The following is a 15,230-nucleotide window of genomic DNA, read 5'->3' as shown; positions in this document are numbered from 1 at the left end:
CCTTAGAAAGTATACAACAGACGCGAGTGATTATAATATTTTTTTAAAAAATATAGACGTAAGTGGGTACGTAAGTATGCGCTGAATATGATGTATCAAGAAACAAGAAAAACAGTATAATCACCGAAGTCCGAACCCAGTCTTGGTAGAAGAATCAGGAAGGAGCACACCGGACCAAGAAAACAATAATCAATTCGAAAGTGGAATCGAAAGTTCTGGACCGAGAAATATTTGAGATCATCGATTATTCTGCACAGCCCATCACAAGCCAAAGATTCCTCTAAGCGCGGGGAGTTCACGACTAGGCTCCGATTACGAGAAGTAAAGAGGGTTAGCGTTGGCGGGTAGGCTAACAAAGGTACCCAATATACGGAGAGGAAATATGTAGCTTGGCATTGCAATCTAATTACCCCACAAATGCTTTAGCAAATCATATTATAACCTCCGAGGGAGACGTGTACTCCCTACCTTTACAGGAGTGTGTGGCTTGGATCTTTATTAGCTAGACCAGAAGCGGTTTCAGGCCAACGGGCGATCTCGGTTTATGACATTACCTTTTCTCGATTAGAAGATCATCCAGCATGTACTTTTCCGTCGATCTCTTGGCTGATTCTTCGGAGAAACCCACATCCACGGACAGTGCACGCCCGTACCCAGATAATCGGGGCAAATTAGATTATATTATGTTTCTTATTAAGGGTGGGGTGAAACTGCTAGACGCTTGAACGGGTAGATAAAAAAACAAAGAGTAGGGATTGTAATAAGCAATTGCAGGCCTGTCAGGTAGAGTTTCACTGACAGTGGGAAAATATTTTAATATTTTAATCCTATTTTCCTATTAAGTACTCTGTACTCCTCGATAATCAGCTCTAGACCCGTTTGGGGTTAGAATCGGCGGCGATACGAAGATCGCCTCGAACTAGGCACAAGAGGCCAGGAAGGCCCAGGAAGCACAAAACACAGGAAGCACAGATCGCACAGGCACACAGAGCCACACAGGTAATAATAGGCCAATGCACGCACCTTGAAGAAGAAAAAATCCCAATTCAAAATAACTCACACTAGTCCAACTAGTCCCGGTGGCGTTCGTACTATGCTTCCTTTGGAACAAACTAAGAAATGCCGCAACTCTCAAGGATCTAGCACTTAGGGGCGATCATCATTAAGGAACTTGGCGTCGACGAAGATCCGGTTTGGTCCACCGACTGCATAGTGGTCTCGGGGGATTGTAGCTGTGTCTTCGGAGGCTCGGGGAAACTATTTATTAATTCTTATCCGAGTATGGAGTACTCCGTCCGTTTGCATGTATACTATGTAGCTTGAAATGGTATCATCTACATCCATCACTCATGCTACCGAGCTACAGATACTATACAGTAGAACGTACGGAGTACAATCAAGCGAGATGTGCATTGCATGTGCATCCACACATGCATCAAATACAAGACCCTTAGTACCACTATGCACCGTGTCACAAACACAAGTCCCTACATCTAGCCTCGCACAGAGATCATGGGGAAACAAAGGACAAAAGCAATGGTACTACCTCCCTAATTCGTCCACAACCCCGAAGACTGTTTTTTGGGACCTGGGTTCTCCCACCCGCTCAAGTTCGTAGTCTCTGCCCCCTAATTCTGGTTACTGATTGCCTTGGGCTATTTGGATATTGCTTTTAGTGCCAAACTCCCAGCCTCTTACAACAAACATGATTAGGATTGGAAGTCAACATCCTTATTGGTTGGATACTTTTGAAACCTGGACATGTATCCGTAGTACAACAGTGACATGCCCAATAACCATGTCAGGGCAACAGTGCTCAAGGCATATTGGTGTGGGTAATATCGGATGACACGGCCATTGTGGGGAGTGGAAACATTTGGTTGTCAGCCTCAGGGAGGTCGCCATGATCAACGCGATCGTCTATTTCTTCCTTTTCGGGGTAGTTTGTGGGTGTGCTCTATCCGATCGCGCTTGTCTGTGGAACAATGACTAGTTCTAATTCAGGTACACCGTACTCCGGACGGAGGTATCCGGAGGCAAAAAGTCAAGAGATAGGAGGCAAGAGGCGAATAATCCAAGACATCCGTAGTAATGATGATGTCGGGTCATTTGTATAGGTGATTCCTATGGAGTACCAAGCGTTGCCTCCACCTCGTATATCAAGACAGACCCCGTGATCCTCGTGTCAAACCAGCCGATCGGGTGGAAACGATGAAAATGAATGAGTCCAATCAATCCAATCATTCCTCTAATTTCCAGTAATAGTTAATGTAGGCGTGTCACACACAAGGGATCACCCACGCCCATGTGGTCAGAAGGAGTGTTGGCAATGATCACTAAGTCTCAGCGAAGTCCCAGCGCTATGGCTCATATCTGGTTGTGTGACTTGACTCCTTTTTTTTGAATCAAAAGGGGGTTCTTGTATTGTAGAATCGTACATGGAAAGATGTACATACTCCGTACATTGCAGGTATTACGAGATACGAGTGACTCACTCCTATCACACCTCAAGGGCTTTACCTCTGTCTCCAGGGCTCAAGTAGATTCTCATGACAATTATAATAGAAAAAACCATTAAGATAATGTAGTTTACGATTTGAATTTCTTCCTCGCTATTTTCGCCCTTCCGGTTAGAATATGGCGTCAACCCTAGTTATATATGAATATTTGCTTGCGATCCTTTTGAGTTCAGCTACTATATACAAAAAATACCTCAATCTATTTCCCCAAAAGACCAAATTGTATGTCACGCTATGTATTACCCTGATAATCACAAGAAACATACCAGTGTGAAGAGAAAATGAACTCTTTCCTCGGCTTCCCGTTCTCCGCTTTCTTATTTCCCCTTTAGGAAGAGCGAGACTCCCGCATCCGGCACTTGGTCGTAGAGGAAAGCCGAGCTAAACCAGAAGCCCTTTTAAGTTAAGGTTTAACTACTAGATCTCAGGTAGTATGTTACAATAGTTATGGGGATCATACTTCACGATCTGATCAAGATGTACTCCATGTCAAAATGCCGATTGACCCACTATTAAAACTCGGAAGAGATCACTATGATGGCTAAATTTAGCTTCATAGAAAAAGAGCTTGAGATTTCTAAATAGCAAGTAGAATCCCAAAGAAAAGGCCACGACAACCTATTGAGTCGTGTGATAGCTTTGAACAACAAGAGTCCCTATTATGGTACTCTCCCATAGTCCGTCTTTAATAGCCTAAGGATTGCCAGACATCACACTGCAATCACAGTTAGATTATCACATAGACACCGATATCAGAGTCACTAAGCTTGTAGTATTACAAGTTTGCTTATCCGGACTTTTAGGGGAAAGTTCTTCAGGTTACTATCCAAAGTGCCCTTCGACGAGTACCGCAACCCTGAGACACGTCGCCATGCATCCATATAGTGGACCTCATGGAGTGTGTAAAGAATTTGGATCTATGACATCAGTCGAAAAAAATCCCCCCCCAACGTGAGATTTTCAAGATCTTCAACGACGCTATTGGGTCTATTGATAAATGACGGGCTCATAGGACCTCCTGTAGAGGATGTGCACCGTAGCCTCTAGAGACGCATATCCCACTAGCGTCGGCCGATCCATGTTTTAATTTGTGATTGATTCTAGCTAGGAAGACCTAAGAAGACTTGGAATTCCTATCTAACTCGCAATGGAACAAAGAATGTACACGTATACAGAGTAACGTACGGGGTACACATGTAGATCATAACCTCGGGATCCACTCAGTAGTTTGTTCACCGACCCCTACTCGAAAACAGGGAGGCGAACTACATCGCGTGTTGTATGCACCAGATAGTACTCCATACTCCATATAATGCTGAGGTTCGGTATGTTGCCTATCTAGGCAATGCGGCATATATCGTGACTCTAGCGCCGCACACTATGTTGTACTGCCATAATAGTTCACAGATTGCCCGATATGTGGAGACCAAGAACATGGATATTATGCACATATATGGAGCATTGCCACTACCCCAGTTCAGCTGGAACGTGTCATCATCCCAGTTCGCAAGATAACACCTAACATTCTAGAAGGCAAATCCTGACATCTTCTGCGGACCCGCCATGTGCATTCTTCACCATGCAGGAGAAAGACATCTTCCCTGCTCAGTTGCCAAATCTGTCTCAGATGATCGTGCTAGTGTCCAGGTGCATGGTCATCGGCATATTACGTACCCCGTAATCGCTTTTGTCTCATGCAGACCAGACGAATCCATATAAAATACATGTACAGAGTACCTCCTGCAGGATACCCCTATACATTTTGCTGTAAGCCACTTTTTACAGAGTACTAGTTTCGACACTATACCAGCGCAAATCTGCATAGTCTCGATCTACACGCAAAGAAGCGCGCTAGGAAGCAAGGACGCATTCGCCCCCTTACAACCCCCCTCCAAACGTTTACCCGATTAACATTAACCCCTCAACACCGACGTGCCCGAGCGAGAAAAAAAAAAGAAGAACGATGCACAACGCTTACAAAAGAGTCCAGATGCATCGAATCGATAGATCGAACGCTCTCGCTGATCCATCCACACACTCAGCTACCCACATCACAACACAACACCCCGCCCTTCCCGGGGTCTTGTCCCGGGGGGGTGTTAGCGGAGATGTGAGTGAGTTTTCGTATACATCACAGACTTCAGACCTCGGAAGAGCGGAAGACCAATAGAAAGCACACAGTAAGCGATTCACGCAACCGTTTTCATGAAAACCAAAAAAAAAAAAACAAAAAAACCAAAAACAAAAGAGCAGCTGAGATCAGATCGCGGCCAACGGCTTATGCACGCCACCACTCATTTCCATTTCGATTAAACAAAGCACAAGGTTCTTGTGGATTGGATGGGGCTTGCGAGGTTGTCATGTACGAGGCTCGATTCGGTAGGAGTTGTTCATCACATCTAGAGCTGGAATGAGATTGGATGCGGATACGTGCTGCAATCAGGATCACCAGATGGTGGGGGAGGTGTGTGCGCGGTGTGGATTCTTGAGTGGGAATCTACTCCGTAACCACCGAGGCCCTTTTTTTGAGTACAAATTCGGGTTGGGATAAGGGAAGATCGCTGGCTTGGGGTCTATTCTGTGTCTTGATTTGGTCATTGGTAATCATGTCCCCGGTTTTCGTCATCCCTGTAGGAATTGATCGGTTACCCCTTGCTTGGTCTCCAGAGATGGGTTTGGGGATCGAGGGTACGTGGCTGTAATTATCTTTTTTTTTTTTTGGCTTTTCCCTCGCTCTCGCTTTTCCTCGCGTGTTTTGGGCTGGAGGGGTGGTGTAAAGTATGTTGGTTTCTGCATTGGGTTAGGTGTGTTTTTATAGGGAAGATGGTTGTTGGGATGTTTTTTTAGGCTTTGGGATGTTTGTTTTTGAGGTGGTTGGTTTATGCTTAGGGTTCAGGTTTAGCTGTGAGGTTGTTTCAGACCGTTTGCCTTATTTGGATAAATGGTACTTTAGTATCTTAAGTGTGGCTTAGGCTGAGTGGATGATAAGGATTGAAGAATTGTGAAATTTCCGTATGTTTGGATATAATTATGCAAATATGCACATCGGAGATCAAGTAGTATACATGTCGATATTGTACAGTTAAAGCACATCCAGCGCCGAGTCACTCCCGCTATGCCAATATATCAAAATAAAAGAGACTCCCAGACATGCCTAGATATTCAAGAATCAAGGCGCCGAGCGGAGCACGTCGGCAACAGCAGGGTCTTCTCCATCAATCTCCTTGGAAAACCCACTGCCCTTCCGCACATGCATCAGCAACCGCAAAGCACCAACAGGTGTAACACCCTCGATGCGCTTCGCCATGCCAACACTGACAGGCCGCACGCGCTGAAGGACCTGTCGCTCCTCATTGCTGATTCCGTGCACCTGAGTGTAATCTAGATCCACTGGTAGTAGCAAATTCTCATCCTGCTGGAACCGCTCAGCCATCTTCTCCTGTCGCTTTAGGTACGGCGCATAGCGGCCTTCAATGGCGACGCGGGTGAGGATCTCCGGTGAAAACGAGGAGGGGGTATAGGCCGTCCCCATCGGAGACTCGATGGCAGGAATGAGAGTGTTGATGTCGATGCCGTCCAGACACAAGATATCGAGCGCTGAACGGATCGACGTATCAGAGCGCACCTTGAAGCCCTTACGAGACCAAGCAGACGACGAGAGCTTCGTGTTGCCAAGGAGAGTCTGTAGTTCCTGGATCTGGGCTTCGGTGTCGGAGAAGTGACTCCAACGCTTGTCGGAGACGACACCAGCTTTGCGGGCCATGCGAGTCAGGCGCAGGTCGGCGTTATCTGAGCGGGTGGAGATGCGGTATTCGCTTCGCGTCGTGAACATGCGGTAGGGCTCTGAGACGCCCTTGGTGATAAGGTCGTCGATCATGATTCCGATGAAGCCGTCTGACCGGGTCAGGGTAAGGGGTGATCGGTTCTGCGACTCGAGGCCGGCGTTTGTGCCTGCGATGATGCCTTGCCCAGTTGCTTCTTCATAGCCTGTCGTGCCGTTGATTTGACCGGCGAGGTAGAGACCGCTGATCAGTTTTGTCTCTAGGGTTGGTCGTAAGTTGCGCGGGTCAATGTAGTCGTACTCAACACCATAGCCGGGCTGGAGCATGGTTACATTCTCGAGACCGCGGATTACTCGCAACATGGCATATTGGGCGTCTGCGGGCACCGTCATTGAGATGCCATTAGGGTAGATAACGTCGTTTGGTGCGAAGCCTTCTGGCTCGAGCCAGATCTGGTGCTGAGTCTTGTCCTTGAATCGGATGATCTTCGACTCCAAGGAGGGACAGTATCGTGGCCCGCGCACAGTCTCACGGATATGGATGGATTTGTCCAGATTGGCGCGGATGATTTCATGAGCAGCTTCGTTTGTATGGGTCATCCAGCAGGTGAGCTGGCCTTCATCGCCCACTTCGACAGTTTTGTTGAGATAGGAGAAAGGGTGAGGCGGCGAGTCGCCCTTTTGCACTTCAAGCGCGCTAAAGTCAATGGTCTTCCTATCCAATCGAGGCGGCGTACCCGTCTTCAAGCGTCCCAGTTGGAAGCCAGCTTCTCGGAGGGACTTGCTGAGACCGTATGTGGGGGCCTCACCCATGCGTCCCGAGGGGAATACATCCATTCCAATATGAATTTCACCACCCAGGAAAGTGCCCGTAGTGATAACCACACGACCCGTAGGAATGACCTCCCCGGATTCCAACCGCACGCCAACAATCTTGCCCTGTGCACCGGGAGTGTTCTCGATGCCTTCCGTGGAGAGCACAATGTCAGCCACCTTTCCCTCCACAATGCTCAGGTTTTCCGTGCCAGCCAGCTCCTCGGACATATACCGCTTGTAGAGATCGCGATCGATCTGCGCACGCGGTCCCCAAACGGCCGGCCCTTTAGAACGATTCAAAACTCGAAACATGACACCAGCCTTATCGATAATTCGACCCGCAACACCATCCATTGCATCCACCTCACGAATCATCGTTCCCTTTCCAATGCCGCCGAAACTGGGATTGCACGAACAAACACCGATATTCTCCAGCGAGGGCGTGACTAGTGCAGTGCGCGCGCCGGAACGAGCAGCAGCAGCGCATGCCTCAGATCCAGCATGGCCACCGCCAATAACTATAACGTCGTATGGGCTATAAACGAACCAATTAGCAAGACTCTTCGAAAGGACAGCAGGGGAAATCGCGAACCGTGTATTATCTGTAACAGTCGCGAAACCACGACTCCGGCCCATAAATGAGCGGAGCCCGCGGCCCTGACGCATCAGCGCTGCCGACCGTGCTCGAAAAGCCATGACGGAATGCAATGCAAATGTTAACCCAAAAAAACAGCCGGGTACAAGACTTGAAGATCAAATCAAATCGATAAGGAAATTTGTATCATATCACGTGACCATAATTATAACCGTTAACACCGAGGGCGGTCACACAATGACATAAGCGCTTGCGCCATCGGCCAATTGCGGGGCTGCTGATGTTCAAGTGTAAGCTGATCTGGACGTTTTTTTCTACGACTGACCCCTCCCTACAACTTCAAAACTACCAGCTCAACCACCGAGACAATCCCCCAAAATGAAGGCATACTGGTATGACAACGTTGAGGTAAACACACTTCAATTGGCCGTACCCGGCTTTCCAAGCATTTCCAGGTACAGCCCACCTCGGACTAGAACAAACCGCTGATGTCATTTGTTTACAGGGCGACCAGCGCGAGCCGCACAATTCTGGCCGCACTGTGTCGGAGGAGAAGCTTGCTTCGCTAGGCGTTCTATACAAGCACTGCCCGACGATTGCGGCGGTGGACGCCATCGCGGCGGAGCGTGGATACCGTAACCGCGACGAGGTATGCGTGTCGCCTGCGACTATGGGCGCTATCTACGAGGAGAAGGTTAAGTCGTTCTTCTCGGAGCATCTGCATGAGGATGAGGAGATTCGGTATATTCTCGACGGGGAGGGATACTTTGATGTGCGTGGACAGGAGGACGAGTGGATTCGTATTGATCTTGTTAAGGAGGATATGATTATTCTCCCTGCGGGCATTTATCATCGGTTCACTACCAATGAGCAGAACGTACGTTTTTCCTCTTTTAGGGGTTTTTGTGGCTGTGGATTATTGGACTGACTTTGTTTGCAGTACGTTAAGGCCATGCGTCTTTTCCAAGACGAGCCTAAGTGGACGCCATTGAACCGTGGTGCCGAGGTTGATGTTAATCCGCACCGCAAGACTTATTTGGAGACCGTTGTTAGGCCTACTGCGGCTGTTTAGGATGGATCACTTTGATATTGAGATGCATTATGACTGAATTCTTTGCACATATTCTACTGAACGATGGAAATCGGAACTTCTTGAGATTGTCTTACATCACTTCCATTGCATGGTGCTTTTAAATGTACATGGGGACATCAAACCCACAGTAAATCAATCGAAACCTTACCCAAGTGGTTAGGAATGGTCGAACGGCACTTACGTATATCAATTGTCTGGGATGCCAGGCGTCCCCACTGGCGTACCCGCTGGCATGGCACCAGGCATATCAAAATGGTCACTCGTAGCACCACCACTCTGTTGCCTCGTCATACTCGAGCTGCGCAAGCCACCCATATCAACATTGAAATTATTCGTGCGCGAGCCTAACCGTGTATCCAGGCCGCCACGGAACCGCAGCCCCTCGGGCTCCCGACCATGATCGTCAGAGAACCGGGGCGGCCCTGATGCTTCAGTAGAACCCGCGCTGCGCGGTGGTGCCGTTGACCCAGCATCCGAGTCCTCGCCGGGCCGGACACCTGTCCTGCCCATGCGCGGCCACAGGTCTGGAAGTCCAACGACTTGCACTCGGGGCTCGACAACGCGCTCCTCAAACCACGCGTGGACTCGCGCTTCGACGAGCTGGGCTATCTTCGGCACATCCTGCAGTCGGCTGCGGGATCCGATGAGTGAGCGCACGGAGAGGTCTAGGCGGTAATCTGGGAGGAAAGAGAATGCGACGTTGCTTTTCGGGCTGCTTTTTGGTGGGAGGTGGTCTTGTGAGGTTGTGTGCTGTCCGGGACCAGAGGGTCGATTCCCTGTTTTGTCCCTTGGGTCTGACGTGGGGGGCGCTGGTGATCCGTCAGGCGTTTGAAGTGGCTCTGGTGGTTCGGTTGACGCTGGGATCAAGGATATACAGAGTGTTCCTGAAAATCTCACAACCGAAACTGATAGCGCTACTGGTATGATGGCAGAGCGTGGTTTGGGGTAGTTTAGAATCATGGATGTTTCAACGGCGATGGAAAGGTTGTCGTCGCTGAGGTCGACATCCAGTAGGGCCTGTAGCCGTCCACCGTCTGACATGGGGTCGTCAACGGCAATGATGCGGCAGTTGCTGAAAATAGGAAACTCTTCGCCTAGTGAGATATCGGTGACATTTATCTTGTCTATGAAGGATGGTTTCTTCTCCGGGTTGTTCATCGCCGCCGTTAGGGAACTGAGGATTGACGAAGTGGGCGAGTCCTTGAGGGAGTACGCTGTCTCCCTATACTGAGCAATTGTCTGCGCAATGAGCACATTGAACCAGTCCAGCGACTCGGGCTGATGCGACGAATGATGCATGCGGTGTCGGCCATGTTTGCTCGTAGGGTTGGTAGGAATGGCACTGTAGTAGGTTTTGCGGAGGATGGAGCGGGTGTTTGTAGAGGTAGAAGGTACGGGACGCAGAACATTCGACGTGGACGGTTTTTCTCGTAATGACTTTTGGCTATCTTGAGGGGGGTTGTAGACCGAGCTGTAGCGGCGGTGCGTTGTGCGGTTTGACATGCCCCGGGACGGAGGGGGTGGTGCTTCGCCAAAAATGAAAAACTTGATGAAGGCGCCGATCAAAAGTACGACTGAGAGCTGGCCAAGAAGAAACCCTTGTGTAAAGGACAAGCTAAGAGGGTGTTAGCAAGATCATATAGTCCACTCCACGGACAGAGGGCGTACGAGGATTGAGGCGCGAATGGCGCGGGCTCATCTGCATTATTGTTAGTATACTAATTCAAACCCTTGGAGATAGCATCACCCACTATTTTGGAGCGCCATTGTTAGCGGCTGTCGACAATCCCTGTTCACAGTACCATCTCCAAGTGGAGAAGATGTTCCAACTTTCCGATCTCCAGGCATATCTCTTATCGCTGATATGCCACTCTTGACCGCCTGCCTCTAAAACTTTAAGGAAGTGCCCTTATCTATTTCGGGACTAGCGTCACTTGCATCTATAAAATACGATGAATACCTGCCACTCGTTTCGTTTTAGCTCACCTCTTGCCGATTTTTGATCCCAGAGTTAAACTAAACCCCTGAATTGACTAGCCTTAGAGGTTCAAGGCTTTTGGCTAGTATTCCCCAGCATAGTGTGATTACTCAATGATCGCTTAGGTCTCGGGGTATGCTGTTTAAACAGTGCTCAGGCTCAGTGAACACCCGCGCTTAGTGTATGTTTAGCTGGAAAGCAGACAGTAATCTAATACTATGGAAGGTCATGTGCCCTATGAGAGATCTTAACAGGTAGACGTCACTGCTTATGCGCGTATCCTTCAAGTCCCAACGACTAAATGCTCCTGATATTCTTCTCAATATATCACTTTACGGGTGTTGATAGCAAATTCAGACAAAGGAGGTGAGTGAAAAAAAGTCCAAGACATCTTGAATGACTGCATGGAACCAATTTATGCTGACAGTGATATCAAGGAATATCGGGCCATAGTATCTTAGCTCTTTTCCGGCTCCAGCTCTAGCTTCTCTTCGTCCCATTTAGACTACAGATCCATAAATAGCATTCTGTCTCTATCTGCTTTGTCAATGGTCAACTTCTTGCTTTGAGCCTGTCGTCCGATTGTGGCAACCCCTCCACAGCCCTTTGTAACTTCGATGATCCTATGGATTAATGCAGCCAGTTTTCTTAAATCGACTTGATGACGGTCTTCCCAGCTCTTTACTGCAGCTACCGCATCCTCGGCCTCAGGTGGATGGAACTTCCCTTCATTATGGTAGGCTCGCACAAGTTTGGGAGTTTGTGAAATCCACAATTGCGGTGCGACCCCTCTCATTGTAAGAACCCTTTTGATGCTGCGTGTTTTAATCTCGAGGGTTGACGCTAACGGCACCGCTTCGCCATCTTTTCTGATGGACAATCCGGACCCTGTAAGAGTTCCCCTGAACAATCTCCGCTATCCGAGATGGTGCCATATTTGGATTGACATCCACCAGAGCAGATGATTTAGCGGGCTTGCGAAGTGATAGAAGAAAGATATTAGGCTAATCAATGTAATGCCTGAACAAGACAAGGAAGATATCTCTGAAACGATAGGAGACAAGAGTATCCTCGTTTCACTATGTGGGTTGACAAGAAAGAGACAGTAGAGAAGGTTGTTGTAGCTACTAGCTACTGGGGAGGGGAGAAAGAATCCTTGTGTATTTAATCCGGGAATCTAGGAAGAGCAGGGTATTTGGTGTGGTGGCCTTGGGCCACCATGTGGTACCTCAGATATCAACCCCTCACCAGAACGCTTTCTCTCTTAGCAATACAACTCTTTCCTAATCCACAGGCCCCTGCACCCTGTAGATGCCTCAACAGTTTTTATACCTCAAATTCAACAAACAAGCGCCCAGTCTGCAAGCAAACAATGAGAGATGAGATCATCCAAACAGTAGCAAGTTTTCCACCGGGTATGATTCAGATTCCCTTCTCTTCAGTGCCTGTATCCTTTTTCTTCTTTATACTTGTCCATCCCATCCCAAATGCAAACAGAAAGGCACCCCCAGCTCCAGCAACCGCAAGGTACATAACATGGACAATGGCTTGGTTATAGGCCAGCAATACACTTGGTAAAGCTTTGGCCGATACTACGTTCCGAAGCCCTGCAGCGCCGGCCGCGGTAATAGTCTCCGAGCTAGTCTGTGGAGAAAGAGTCTTCAGCTCTGATTTCAAGCTTGCATTGAAGATGACCTCAGCGAGAGACAAAAAAATGGCACCACCGAAGTTCTGCCCGAAAACAATAAGCGAGGTCACAATGGAAATCTTTTCCTTTGGCGTATTATTTTGTACTGCGAGGAGAGGAATTTGAAGCCCAAGGCCGCGACCGACACCTTGCAAGATCTGAAATCCTATCCATTGACCTGTGGAAGTGGTGGGAGCGAGTGTGATTAGAAGCCCTGTTCCAAGCATTGTGAGGGCTCCGCCGGCTACCGCGAACGGCAGATAGTATCCTACTCGGCCCACTGCACAACATGTTAATATTCATTAAAGTTATGCCCAAACGTGGCGAAGGGTTGCCTTACCGAGTACTCCAGTGATCATGGCGAAAATCATAGTCCCCAAAATGGAAGGAAGGAGATCCACTCCACTCATGGTCGGAGTGGCATCTCGGACAGCCTGAAAATACAAGGGCAGGTAATATGTAGAATTCAACGAACAACCGGCGAATAATCCATAATTCATGCAGCTGGCCCAGACAATCCGCCGGCTAAGGATGGAGAAGGGTATCATAGCACCTTCTCCCATGTAGTACTCCCATGCTACAAAGACAATCAGCAAGGCACCAGAGCCACAGAAGAGTCCAATGATTATGGAACTATTCCAGGCATAAGAGCTACCACCCCAATTCAAAGCCAGGAGAACTTGGATAGCGGCTCCAGCAAACATGGCGAAGCCAAGTAGGTCCAGCCTTTTGAGAGAGGAAACTAGCGTCGGCCCTTCATAATTTTTACCGTCATGACCTGGAAGTGGTGTCAAGATCAGAAGGGGCCCTACTATAGCGGCACAGGGAAGGTTGATGTAGAAGCCTGGAATAAATAGGTTAGCTCTCTAACGCTCAGCGGGTCAATGAACAATATTTACATACACCACCTCCAAGATGCATGTTGAGTCAATGCCCCTCCAATAAGAGGACCACATAATAATCCAAGCTGGGAAATGCTCATAAGTACTCCAGTGAGAGCTATGGTTATGGGTTTAGCGGTTGAGACTCAAGCTCCAGAGCAGTGGACATACCAGCTTTCCTTTCTGGTGGGACACTCGCATGAATGATTGTGTATGCTCCATTTAGGAGGCCAGACCCACCCATTCCAGCAAATGCCCGTCCGACAATGAGCATGTTGGAAGATGTGGCTGCACCACAAAGGACAGAGCCGAACTCGAAAATGGCGAAGAAGGAAAGGAATGTCCACTGCTCATCAATTGAGTTAGTATCAATCCCACAATAGCAGGAGAATAGCTAGGAGATAATACCTACCTTATTGTTATAGTAAGTGTACATCTTCCCTGTTAGAGGTTGAAGAGCACAGCTAGAATCACAGGTGTTAGAGAGGCATGAAATAGCGAGAAGTAACCGTATCTACGTAGCGTACTTGGACAGAAGGTATGCGGTTCCATACCAGCCCACGTCATTTAGGGAGTGAAAGGTGGTTGTGATTCTCGGAATCGCCTGAAAAATCAAATTATTTTCCGTCAGTCGCTTTACTCCAACTATCAACCGAGGCAGGGATGGGGGATGCAAGGCAGACAAGCAGACAACAAGCTACTTACCGTAGACACAATCGAAGCATCTAAAAGTATCAAAAACCCGACAAGGGTGAGTGAAACCATAGTACTTAGCAGTCCGAGCCTTGTTAGGTGTTCAGTCCTGCTTGTAACCACGGTTGTTTCCGTTGCATCCTTTGCATGAGCCGCTCTAGAGCCTGCAGTATTTGTCTTCAGTGAAGGAGCGGGCGAGACATATACAGCCCTACCTGAGTCGACATGGTGAGATTTTTCCTCCATCTTCAAAAATTTTGGACCGCGAATGATAATCAAAGGTTTAGATGGAATTAGAAGCAGTCTACGTAAGTGGACAAGTGCTATATATGCAAGTGAATGTAAATACCCCCCAGTATAGTCCACATTCATGGCTCAGGATCGGTGGGATATAGTTCGTTATTGGTCCGTCGGATCGGAGCTTCTAATTCCTCTCCGCTCCGATTATTATACTACTTACGACTACTATCATGAAGGCGGATCGGACGTGTCAACAATAAGACGGAGTCACTTGCTTCCAACTCTTGCCTTACTATAAACCTTACTAAAATTGATTTTCGTATCCGGCTAGTGCCGATTTTGAGAGACTTACGAAGGATTTGATTTTAGGATTGGTACAAAGCTTGGTGAGAAAGCTTCACAACGGGAGAGCATCTTATTGATTATAGTGAGATGGCATTTGTAGAACTAAAATATCGCCATTTATAATACTATACCATAGGAACACATGATTGCTGTCAGGTTAAATAAAAAGGATAGCATATCGACCAAACTCGTCGTTCCTTTTGCAAGGTTCCTATGTCACCATTTAAAGTGCCGATATTAGAGGCCAGAGGAGTGAATAGGACTTCCTGCCCTATGTAAAGAGATTAAATTCGGGAATTACTTGATTCCACAACAAATCAGGCTATCATGAAGCTAATCTCATGTCATTTAATTTTGTCCAGGCGTTGTTCAGTTGCGCACGGAACCGCCCTGGGCCTCCAGGAGCGGATCGGAGCTATGCTAACTCCGATGGTCCTATCGCCCTCCCCACATCTGCTGTTCTCTCTTCCCTTCCCCATCGGATGTAAATTATTCCCAGCCTCCCATGAATTCCAAGGAAGGGTTATCTGCCTCTGTCCCGCGGCAGGCCCTGACGCAACAGCCGATCTCCTTCAACCTGGGGCTTTTCGATCAGCCCATAC

The 15,230-nt window shown here is 48.1% G+C and overlaps 5 protein-coding genes across 5 annotated transcripts; 1 reads left to right on the top strand and 4 right to left on the bottom strand.

The window, feature by feature from the left end:
• Positions 1-5,688: 5,688 nt before the first annotated feature.
• Positions 5,689-7,812, bottom strand: N7537_008542 (tRNA modification protein MTO1; the record flags this gene model as incomplete). Its single annotated transcript, XM_056899597.1, has 1 exon — positions 5,689-7,812. The coding sequence occupies one exon, from the start codon at positions 7,810-7,812 to the stop codon at positions 5,689-5,691; it is 2,124 nt and encodes a 707-aa protein (XP_056751673.1).
• Positions 7,813-8,089: 277 nt separating this feature from the next.
• N7537_008541 (acireductone dioxygenase (Ni2+-requiring)) lies at positions 8,090-8,783 on the top strand (the record flags this gene model as incomplete). The annotated part of the gene is made up of 3 exons (XM_056899596.1): positions 8,090-8,119; positions 8,217-8,588; positions 8,652-8,783. The coding sequence occupies 3 exons, from the start codon at positions 8,090-8,092 to the stop codon at positions 8,781-8,783; spliced, it is 534 nt and encodes a 177-aa protein (XP_056751672.1).
• A 207-nt stretch (positions 8,784-8,990) lies between these two features.
• Positions 8,991-10,571, bottom strand: mmm1 (ERMES complex subunit MMM1; the record flags this gene model as incomplete). Its single annotated transcript, XM_056899595.1, has 3 exons — positions 8,991-10,419; positions 10,473-10,503; positions 10,556-10,571. 3 exons carry the CDS (start codon positions 10,569-10,571, stop codon positions 8,991-8,993), a joined length of 1,476 nt encoding a protein of 491 aa, XP_056751671.1.
• A 716-nt stretch (positions 10,572-11,287) lies between these two features.
• On the bottom strand, positions 11,288-11,578 carry N7537_008539 (uncharacterized protein; the record flags this gene model as incomplete). Its single annotated transcript, XM_056899594.1, has 1 exon — positions 11,288-11,578. One exon carries the CDS (start codon positions 11,576-11,578, stop codon positions 11,288-11,290), a length of 291 nt encoding a protein of 96 aa, XP_056751670.1.
• A 626-nt stretch (positions 11,579-12,204) lies between these two features.
• On the bottom strand, positions 12,205-14,289 carry N7537_008538 (MDR family MFS transporter; the record flags this gene model as incomplete). Its single annotated transcript, XM_056899593.1, has 7 exons — positions 12,205-12,749; positions 12,810-13,313; positions 13,373-13,468; positions 13,522-13,696; positions 13,763-13,814; positions 13,878-13,954; positions 14,056-14,289. The coding sequence occupies 7 exons, from the start codon at positions 14,287-14,289 to the stop codon at positions 12,205-12,207; spliced, it is 1,683 nt and encodes a 560-aa protein (XP_056751669.1).
• Positions 14,290-15,230: the final 941 nt, after the last annotated feature.

This window comes from Penicillium hordei, assembly GCF_028827395.1.
Source record: "Penicillium hordei strain IBT 12815 chromosome Unknown utg000004l_segment0_segment0, whole genome shotgun sequence".
Lineage (NCBI taxonomy): Eukaryota > Fungi > Ascomycota > Eurotiomycetes > Eurotiales > Aspergillaceae > Penicillium > Penicillium hordei.
The sequence above is the reverse complement of the archived record's forward strand: the minus strand, read 5'-3'. Positions and strand labels throughout refer to the sequence as shown.